The sequence below is a fragment of the Cibotium barometz genome, chromosome 7, assembly GCF_041138505.1.
Source record: "Cibotium barometz isolate CiBa-2024 chromosome 7, ASM4113850v1, whole genome shotgun sequence".
In the NCBI taxonomy this organism is placed as follows: domain Eukaryota; kingdom Viridiplantae; phylum Streptophyta; class Polypodiopsida; order Cyatheales; family Cibotiaceae; genus Cibotium; species Cibotium barometz.
This window is the reverse complement of record NC_141052.1, coordinates 46611458-46622393: the sequence shown is the minus strand read 5'-3', so window position 1 is coordinate 46622393 and position 10936 is coordinate 46611458. Positions and strand designations below refer to the sequence as shown.

General features: G+C 42.8%; 1 protein-coding gene across 1 annotated transcript in view; it reads right to left on the bottom strand.

Moving 5' to 3' along the window:
• Positions 1-6739: 6739 nt before the first annotated feature.
• The window catches only part of LOC147637091 (uncharacterized), a 75968-nt gene continuing 71771 nt past the window's right edge, over positions 6740-10936 (bottom strand). Inside the window, exons 4-7 of the mRNA XM_086800708.1 lie at positions 7592-7666; positions 7346-7408; positions 7204-7260; positions 6740-7049 (exon numbers count right to left, since the gene is read on the bottom strand). Of these exons, the coding sequence (XP_086656834.1) occupies positions 6975-7049; positions 7204-7260; positions 7346-7408; positions 7592-7666 (270 nt within the window). The 3' untranslated portion in view covers positions 6740-6974. The remainder of the gene's footprint in view (positions 7050-7203; positions 7261-7345; positions 7409-7591; positions 7667-10936) is intronic.

The window sequence follows — 10936 nt, the reverse complement described above, 5'->3', positions numbered from 1 at the left end:
GATCGAAATATTCAGATAAATGATTACTTTATTCCTCATTGAAATTTGTAACTAATTTAAAAATCAGTTAAGTGAATATTCAAAGAAAGAAATTCAGTAAAATAGTAACTGAATTACCAAACCTTTTCGAGAAAGATGGTTCATGAAAAATCTTATCTGACTCGAACCTTGAATCAAACTATGACCAAGACCAAACTCTTTCGTCGGTTTCGAGGAAAAAAGGTGTAACCAGTTTAGAAAAATACACTCAAAACTCCCGCCAAATCTGAAACTAAGTTTGAGACCCTTCGAATCGATCTGTGGATCAAGGTTATAGAATTCAAAGAATTCTGGTATGAAATTCAGAATTCCGATCAAGAAGTTTTAGGGATATTGATTCAAAAAATACTCCTTGTATTCAAAAGAAAGTCGGAGGGAGCATTTGGTATATGTTTTTCCAAGGGAAGTTCGGTTGCAACAACAGCTGGCAAGGAGTGTTCAAAGGACGGCTCACGCGGCAAAGCCTGCCCAGGTCTTGACAACCTCGGTATGGTTGAAAAATGGTACGCTTCTGGTAGGATAGGCAAGGGCCGACGAAGCGGTCCCTGAGTGAAGTGCCAGGACACCTAAGGAAGATCTTGGAGGATTTTGACCAAGAGTGCACGGGCTCGCGGTGCCTATGATACCCATACGTATGTCGTGGAAGATATGTATGATGGACGAAATGATTATTGTAATTTGTTACTGGATCTCGTTGTTGACCAATTGGTCTCAACGGAGAGTCCAGAGTGATACTGTTTTTTTTTAAGAAACGAGAGACTGGATGGAATTTTTGAGTTATGACATCTGTAACCAATATGTCAATGGATTATTTTATATGTTAAAGTTTTAAAGAGGAGTGTGTGCGTATCTGTAGTCGAAAGCAAAAGTTAAGAAAGGTATTCAATTATGGGTAGGTAAGTAATTGTCTGGTTCTACTGATTCCAGTGGTTGGGTGGTGGCTAACCCATGGGTCGGATAGACTGGAATCAGTGGAGTTTTGATAATTAAATTGAAATAATAGGAATACACTAAGAATTCGAGTAGTTAAATAAAAACCTGAAGAATTTTCCAAATGAGTAGATCAATGGCTGTGCTGCCTAACTTCGGTTAGAAAAAAAGCGTTGATTTCCTCAAATTATTAGATCAACGGTTGTGCCTGATTTCGGTTAAGAAAAAAGCGTTGATTTCTTCAAACTAAGTCAGTGATAGTTTTCCTTCTATCTGGTTTAATCAGGTGAAGGATAGTTTAGTCTCTTGACTCCGTTAAAAAATTCGTTAAGAAAATCAAAAAGGTGGGATCGTCCTCGTTTTTCAGGCAAGGGAAATTTTCCCGGTTTCGGTTTTGGAATGACCACCAAATTAATCTCGTGTCCGGACATTCGAGGACGAGGCCCCGAGTGGCAAACCCTGCCCCGCGCAAGAAGAAGCTACTTCTACTGCTAGCAACCGGGAATTCGGTGCGCGGAGGGGACAGACGGGTCTCACAAAGTTGGATAGTTTTTTGTTAAGAAAGGAGATTAACAGTATGAGATTAATGCTAGTTTTATCTAAATCTACTCAAACCATCATTAAACAAGGTGCAACAAGCTAATTACAAGGGATTACTACATTAAGAGGTCTTAACAATGCTTAACATTAATTAGCAGAGTTAATGGTGGATTAAGGCATGGGTGGCATGTATTGAAAGGGATGGGACCATATACAAAAAGCCACTTAAAATCCAAGAATTACAACTTATGCATAAGAAGCCATAGTAACACCTGTCTCTGCTCCTCCCAACCAACAAGTTTGCCCTTTCTCTTTGAGATTTGTCCCAAGGTAGAAAACTTAGTTGAATCCTATGATCAAGTAATTGCTAGCACCTAAGAATTTTCCTTCAACTCATCCTTAAACGGCTCAATAGCCACCATGTTTACATCTGCGAATTGTCCCACTCCTGTCCCATCTGCCAAAGGCATCATATTCTTCAATTCTTGCTCGTGTCGCTGCCATAAAGCACATTCCATATTCCAGTGTCCACCAGTAACATTATAATAATAGCACTAAAATCCAGCAGGTCTTCCTCCCAAAGGTCCTCGGAACAACTCAATATCCATGCACTTAGCATAGACTACATTTTACGGAGAACCGAAGGTTATTAACTTCCATGCACTGTTACAAGATATGTCTGTTGGCATCTTCGCCGATAATGCAGTTAATTTACTTGGATGTATGAAGAGATAGGTAATGCCGGGGACGCATGGCATCGCTTAGTAGAGTGCCCTTGTCAGCTGATAAATTTATTACATTTTTCAAGGTTTAAAACATGTGAAAAAGAGGCCAAAAAAGGAGGACATTTTTTTAGTGACCCACTTACAAGCTTTTGAGTTCACACTCATTTAAAGGAGGATAGACACCACTATTAATAATATTGGGCACTACATGTGCGACGAGACTCGTGGAGAAGAGAAATAGAATAGTAGCCCGCCAGACAAGAGAAACTTCCTTTTAGGTGGGCTTTCTTAGAATCGACCACCCTGAATCCATAAAGCAAATAAGCGGTGCGGCGTTTTTCCCCAACGCCTACGTTTCCTCTTCTCCTTTCGCCATGATCGAATGAAGGTTGCTGTTCGACTGGCTCCAAGCGTAGTACTTACTCCTTGGTATCTGCTGAACGGGGAGTGCAAAGCTATAACACTTAGCAAGGGTCTCATGGTGGCTACCATTGGGATCTGCACAAAACTATGCTACGTGGCTTGGTAGTGATTCGCTGGCCAGTTACAAGGGGTAGTGGGGCCAAAGACGTCACAAATTGATGGCTGCAACACAAGGTATGAGAGCTGGAGCATAACACGATACCTGTGAACTAGCGCGCAAGACAAAGAAAAGTAAAGCATGTGTGATCGTTGAACCTGCTGCACGAGTTGAACCATACCAGCTGTACCGTGTACCTACTTTGTACCTGCTGTACTTGCTGTCATGTACCTGCTGCCTGGTGCTGAACTGTACCTGCTGCCAGCTATAAGAAGAGGTGGGCAAGGCAAGGCCACACCAAAGGTGCAATATTGGACAAGTGCGAAAGGGGAGCATCACACGGTGAACTGTGAGTCGGCATTAGCAAGTGCAAAGGCAAAATGGCCGGTGATTCTAAGGATCTAGGAACTTGTTGATGTGATGAAAGACACAGGGTAAAAGCTTTTGGTTAGTTCTAATACCACAAGAGAGATGGGACTTGGTCGTGTTGGTTGTGTCATGATACTGATCTTCTTTATCCTTATGTCTTAGGTGCAAAGCACCCTCATACTTGTACTAAAGAAATACTCCTGGGAATGAAGTTGTTCCTAAGGGGGCCGGCCCATTCCGCCCCCAAAGATGTGATGAGAGAGGTTAGCTTTCATTCAGTGTAAAATTTCTCATTGAGTTGCAAGTGTATTCAAACTAGGATTTGTATTTCCACTTGGGTGCCCGTGTCGTTACAATGGTATTAGAGCCAACCATCAAATTTGAGGCAAAGGCATTCCCCATACCTCTTGTACAACTTGCAACTCATGGGGAACCTTGCACATGAAGTGGAAGCTATAGAAGAGAAATAGGAGATCAAGAACCAACAGGACTTCTATCTCCAACAGATTGAGGAGTTAAAGGAGGAGCTCTTTCAAAAAGATAGTTTAATTGAGGAGCTACAGGAGAATCAAAGAAAGGATTGTTCGGTCCCAAGGCTTCATGATAGGTTGGGAGATTGGGCCAAGCAAGAAGGGCTTAATCCAAGAGAGGTGCCCATTACTTTCTTGTTAGAAGAGGGTTATCGGCTATCTCGTACTTCCTCAGGGGTATTCAGCCAAAAGATAAACAGGATTCACTGATCAAGTTTCAAGTCCCCGCAAACTACCAAGTACACATTGAAGTGAATCAGCCAGCAAGTGCTTCAAAGAAGAAGAGGACTTTCATGAGTATACAGGGAGTAGACGCTTTTGAAGGTCCAGGAGCATCCAAGGGAAAAGCTAAGAAAACAGGGAACAAATGAACTTTTCGAAAGGCAATGCACGAGAAGATGATTACTCGACTTTCTCCTTCCCTGCGGCCGTTCCAAGCTAGTGGTGAAGAAAAAAGCTAAGAAAACAGGGAACAAATGAACTTTTCGAAAGGCAATGCATGAGAAGATGATTGCTCGACTTTCTCTTTCCCTACAACCATTCCAAGCTAGTGGTGAAGAGAATTATACTCCTAAGGAACCACCATACTTTCCTCAGGAAGGGCTTGGTAGCACTTGAGAGCATGTCTTTATGGGTTTATATAAAACCCAAGATATTGTATCCTTTTTTTTTTTAATAACTCCCTCTAGTAGACTAGAAAGCAGCTTAAGTTTTTGGTTTTGGATAACCAACTGGTGTGACCAGTTAATAATGAATAATATTCTTGGCTATTTTCCTTGTTGTATGTCTATGCAGTATTAATATTGTAACAAGGACTTAAAGCCGACTGCTATGGTATTATTTAAAATGTTATACATCGTTTTATTTTTCTCGAAACAATGTCCTATCCAGATGAATCTTTTATAACAAGGATCCTCTTTATGGCCAAGTGGAGCTATTTTATGCAGTGGATTTGTTTTGAATGAGTTATTTTTCTGGTCATACCTACAGTATTATTTTATACTATTTCCCTTGCGAAGTAGCTTGGGCATATGGTTGTGAGACTGGATACAGACCTGAGAGTTCCACTTAAGTGAGGCTTGTGTGAGACTAGGTATTACTCTGAGAGGCTCCACAACCAAGGATATGCTTCATTGATGTGATCAGTGAGTTCTACATGTGACTTGAGTCCAACTCTTTCTCCACAGTTTGTGATAGATGTCCACTTGGGAGATAATTGGTATATAGTCGCTATTTATGGCTGGATGGCCTTCATTTGAGGATTCTAGAATGAGTCATGACTAGATCCGGGCTCATCTTTTTTGATGAGAACATCCTTGCTTTCTCGCAAGGGATCTATCACAATTGCGGTCAACTATTTACAAGGCCAAGAAGATGTCACCAATTTGGGCATGTTTTTATATGAAAGGACTCTAGGAATTCCAGAGTGCCCAAAATAGTGCAAGTACTAAGAACAAGGGATTTCCATTACACATGCATACACATAAATCATGGATGCATGTGAATGCATTAGAGGATTTTTGCTAAAGAATAACTTGTTTGTGTCCTGCCTCCATGGATGTATGAAGTGATAGGTAATGCTGGGGACACAAACCGATGGCTGCAACACAAGGTATGAGAGCTAGAGCATGACACAATACCTGTGAACTAGCGCAAGACACAGAAAAGTAAAGCCTATGCGATGGTTGAGCCTGCTGCACGTGCTGAACCATACTAGCTGTACCGTACCTGCTCTGTACTGTATCTTTGTACTTGCTGTCTTGTACCTATTGTACCTGCTGCCTGGTGCTGAACTGTACCTACTGCCCGGTGCTGAATTGTATCTGTTGTACCTGCTGCCAGCTATAAGAAGAGGTGGGGCCAAGGTGTTGCAAGGCAAGGCCACACCAAAGGTGCAATACAGGACAAGTGGGAAAGAGGAGCATCACACGGTGAATTGTGAGTCGGCATAAGCAAGTGCAAAGGCAAAATGGCTGGTGACTCTAAGGATCTAGGAAGTTGTTGATGAGATGAAAGACAGAGGACAAAGGCTTTTGGTTAGTTCTAATACCACAAGAGAGACTAGGACGTGGTCCTGTGAGTTCCTCTTGGTTGTGTCATGATACTGATTTTCTTTATCCTAATGTCTTAGACTTGGGAGAACATTTAACTTCTCTTCCCTAGTTGTTGGTCCTAGAACAAGGAAAGTGTTTATGTTTGTTTTCATAAACATGTTGGAAATCCAATGCAAAGCACCCTCGTACTAAAGAAATACTCCTTGGAATGAAGTTGTTCCTAATGGGGGGCGGCTTGTTCTGGCCCCAATGATGTGTTGAGAGAGGTTAGCTTTCATTCAATGTAAAATTTCTCATTGATTTGTAAGTGTATTCAAACTAGGATTGGTATTTCCACTTGGGTGCCCATGCCATTACAGGTGTTTAGGGCTGAAAAAAGACTCCCAGAGCTTCCGCATGTGACAAAAGGATTCCAAGAAGCCATGGGGGTGAAAGAGGTTCCAAAATTTCTATGACCTGAACTTTGTTGGCCATGTATCAACTGATTTGACTCAGTCTTAGATCCCCATCTCTTGGCCCAACCATGTACATGTGATGAGGCTCAGTCGTAGAGCCTCACCCTTTCTAACTAGTTTCCAACTTCACCACTTTCGTTCTCCTAGCCTGACCTTGTACTTGCATCTTTCTAGCTTGTTTCCAACTTTGCACCGCTTTATTGTGTAAAGTGCTAATGGTTTCTCTAGCAAATTACCCATCCTTTCTATTAAATTAACTGTTTGTTAATTCTCAATCTCTATTGCACTAGCTGGTTTCTCCATTTGTTTGACTTGGACTAAGTGGCATCTATGGGCATGAACAACAGGCACGCCAAGATTGAGTGCAGACTGGTGGACCAATCCTTGCCAAAAAGCAGCAACATTTTGTCACACCCCTCAAACTAAAAAGTAAAAAGCTCAAAATTCAAGGCTTCAACATTGCTTTGTTACAATGACAAGCAGGGGCTAGACTTAAATCCATCATCAGGTCTTCCAGAGTGTGATGGTCGTTTACAACAAAGAGATGCATATGAGCAAATTCATGAACACGTGATGATTGGTTTGTAGTTACTTAGAGCTTATTCTCCAGAATTACAAAAGATCTACACTTTCCAATCCTTTACAAGAGGATCATGGACAGGTAATATAATATCGCGGAGTTTTCTTTCTCTACCTGCACCTTAGTCTGTTTAAATTTTGGGTTGCACTGTCACATCTGGTCTTCCAACATTCATCTCACACTTCTAGTTCAGCATATCCCACTTCTCCATCAATTTCTGGACTCTTAAAGATCACACAACTCGCTCACCCCATACATCTTCTTCATTTATTAGGTTCACTTTGACGCCTCCCTTTCTAGAGGGCACCTGGATAGCATTCAAAAACAAGGTCTCACAAATATAGGATCTCAGGAAAATATGAGATGCAAAGTGAGAAAAGATCGACTTAGAAGCTACTAGTAGGCTTATACTGCTCTATGGCATTGACTTCATCAAAGTTCCTTAAACAAAGAGAGCTTACAGGGCAAATGCAACTTCTCACAAGCTCGTCGACCTTCTGACTAGCACATGAGCCCACCTGAAATGCCAAGCCCAACCACTTGGTAAACTTCACATACAAACAAAAGAGAGAAAAGGCCATGTTTTATGAATAAAGAAGAAACCTCGGATGCTCCTCCAGCTACTTCCATCTCACACTGGCAGCAGGACCCCTCAAAACAAAAGTCCTGCACCGAAATGAATGTGTCAATACGCAAATTCCAAGCACCCATCTAATATCAACTCCAAACATTGCACGTGTGTGTGAATGTGTGTTCTTCTTTTTTTCTTTTTTCCTTTTTTCTTTTTTTTTTTGGAGGGGGGGGGGGGGGGGGGTGGGGGCGCAGAGAGAAAGAAAGAGAGCTCCTTACAGGATTGGGAATCATAACACCACAGCGCTCTGCTACCTTCAGTAAGTTTTCCCCAACTCTAGCCATGGCAGTCACCTGCAATGAAGCATAGTAGAATCACAAATCTTCTAATAAATGCGAGCAAACTAGAGAAAACATTTGAAGAGATGAGCAGGAAGGGGGCTTTCGAAATAGAAAATCTGTAAAAGGGTTTGTCTGAGTATACCCTTTCCCTTAACATAGCTAGTCACACATGGGCTAAGGGTTTGTCTGGGTATACCCTTTCCCTTAACATAGCTAGTCACACATGGGCTAAGGGAACTAGCAAAAAGAGGTGATTCCACTCCAAGTCTCGTTTGAGAATTGTGCATCTGTTCCACTCTTTCCCCATGCTAGCAATCCCTTTCCCTTAACATAGCTAGTCACACATGGGCTAAGGGAACTAGCAAAAAAAGGTCTAGATTGGCTAAAAGCTTATAATTAATAGCCTAGAGCCAATAATGGCTTAAAGCTTATAACTAAAGCAAGAAAGCTAATAAATAAAGCAAAGGCCAATAATAGTTATTACTATGTAAGTGTCCCTAATAATGGCTAAAATAATGCAGGAAAGCTAATAAATAAAGCAAGGGCCAATAATACCCAAGTTATTACTATACAAGTGACCTTGGTATCACTTATAAGACACAAGAGGTCAAGTAGTCACACGGTGGCTTGGGCTACTAGGAAGTGTGCAGGATCTCGTGGCCATGGAGCTGCAAGGTGGATAGTTCGGCCTAGTGGTAATAGCCTAGGACTAATAATGGCTAAAAGCTTATAATTAAAGCAAGGGCCAATAATAACCGCGTTATTACTATGTAAATGACCTTGGGATCACTTATTAGACACAAGAGGCCAAGTATTCACGCAGTGGCTTGGGGCTACCATGGAAGCATGCAAGATCTCATGGCCATGGAGCTACAAGGTGGGTGGTTCGGCCTAGTGGTATGGGACGCTCGGTTGAGGCCATCGGTACCAAGCAGGCTCATGGCAATTAGACCTCAGGCTCGGGGGTGGTTGAGGCACTGAACCTTCAGTTGGGTGGTGACTCGCTAGCCACAATCCATGGCAGTCATGCAATGCGTACGATGGTGCCGGGTTTATGAAACCTCGTTAGGGTGACATTCTAGGCCTAATAATCCTTGAACGTGGTCTATGGAGACCTTACATTGGTATCAAAGCCTAGATCTTACAAGTGCACTGTGCTAGAACCCGGGGCATGGAGGATGTACAAGACAGTACCCTCATCCGGGCTGCGTTGGCAAGAAAGCCATGGTTTCTTCGCATGGATGTGCGGGAAAGCAAGAAAGGGAAAAATCCCTCGCGTTGATGTGCAAGGATCTGAGAGAAGGTGAAAAAGCACCCTTGGTGCATGCTAGACAACAGCTCTGAAGCACACAAAAGCTATGCTTTTATTCCTTGTGATGTTCCCATGGGCTTGCAAGATAAGCAGGCAATGGTTTGTAGTCTTAATATTCACCACGAGAAACCCGTATTTTCGTACCATGAAAACTATGCTTGCAGCGCTAAACTTCTGCTGATTTTGCCCACCTACAACAGGTTCTCTTGCAGCGATAATTGCTGCAGGTTTTGGCCGCCTACATCGGCCTCACCACAGCTTTGTCGCCTCCAACATCAGGTTCTCTTGCAGCGATAACTGCTGCAAGTTTTGGCCGCCTACATCAGCGTCACCATAGCTTTGTCGCCACCAACATCAGGTTCTCTTGCAGCGATAACTGCTGCTGGTTTTGGCCATCTACATCAGCCTCACCACAACCTTTTCGCCGCCTACATCAGTAGCCTTACTTCAGGCTCACATCAGTCTCATATCAGGCTCTTTTCAGCGCTTTCATCAGGGTCACTCCAGCCCTGTTATCTGCGTTATGGGACAGCAGCTCTCTTTGTTTATTCGGAGTCTCACATAGAACTCCTTGTACTGGACTTCATCTTTTATATTCACATCACCATTGCATGCTGTGTGTTTTACTTTGATCTTTCATATATTTGGTCCTTTGGTCTCTTTTGTCCTCACATGGTATCAGAGCGATCGTGAGCAAAGGGATCGAAGACCTAAAAAGTACACCACATGGATCGTCTACCCTCGATTCCGGAGGATCAGCTTTTCATACCATATACTGACTCCCCTTATTCCAATATAGATCACACAGAGGATGGAACTCCTCATTCACTGGAGAGCCTTGTTCGAGGTCTTTCATTGGGAAGGGAGAGGCAGATCCCCCTCTCAATGAGCGGAGAGTGATGGTGGTGGACCAATGCCAATCCGATTGCGAAGACGCTCAAGAATGGGGCGGTTGACGGACTTCGTAAGGATGTCTGCTTGGTTGTCTGCCATGGACATAGTTGTTACGAGGCGCACCTCTAACGGTTAGAGGCGTTTGAGGCGTACGACTGCTTGATCGAGGCGTCCACACAAAAAAAAATAAAAAAATTTGCTGGTTTGAGTCTTCAGACAGGGGCTTTAAGGGCCCAAGGCAGCCCCTCTCACACACACTCTCTCTCTCCCTCATTCTCTCCCTCCCTCCCTTAAGCCTTTCTCAAGACCCAAAGTTCAAACTTCAAACTTCAAACACACTAGGATGATGATGTTTTTTATACCCACTTTTGGAGCTCTCTCTATACTCTACCGGTTCATTTCATTTTACTTTGTACCCTTGAATCTTGATGATGTATCCAGATGATGATGATGATGGACTATTTTCGTCTCATAGGTCATTTTGGCCTTTTGCAGACGTTTAATACAGCTTTCTTTCTTTCACACACACACTCTCTCCCTCTCATACACACCCTCTCTCTCCCTCCCTCAAGGCTCATACATACACACTCTAGTCTCTCTCTCTCTCTCTCTCAACTTTCACTATATATATTATATCTATCTATCACTATATATATATATATATATATATATATATATAAAACAGACGCCTCTAACGTCTCTAAAAGATAGGAGTCTTTCGAGGCGCGTACAATACCCACCTCGTACCAAACGCCTCTGACGCCTCTAACAACCTTGGCCGTGGAAATGTACTGAAGTCGGATGGTATCAAGCTCAACCTATTCCCTGTTAAAGTGAAAATGGACACCCACATGCTTGGTATGGTTAGAAAAAATAGGGTTGCCAACAAGGGCAATCGCACTCTGACTGTCGACGAAGATGGTAGAGGCGGTGTCGATGGAGACGCGCATGTCGGAAAGAAGTTGACGAAGATACATAACCTTAGTGGTGGCATCATAGAGGGCCCGGTATTCGGCCTCTGCTGAAGAACCTGCAACAGTGTCTTGCTTTTTGCTAGACCAAGACAAAGGGGCAGA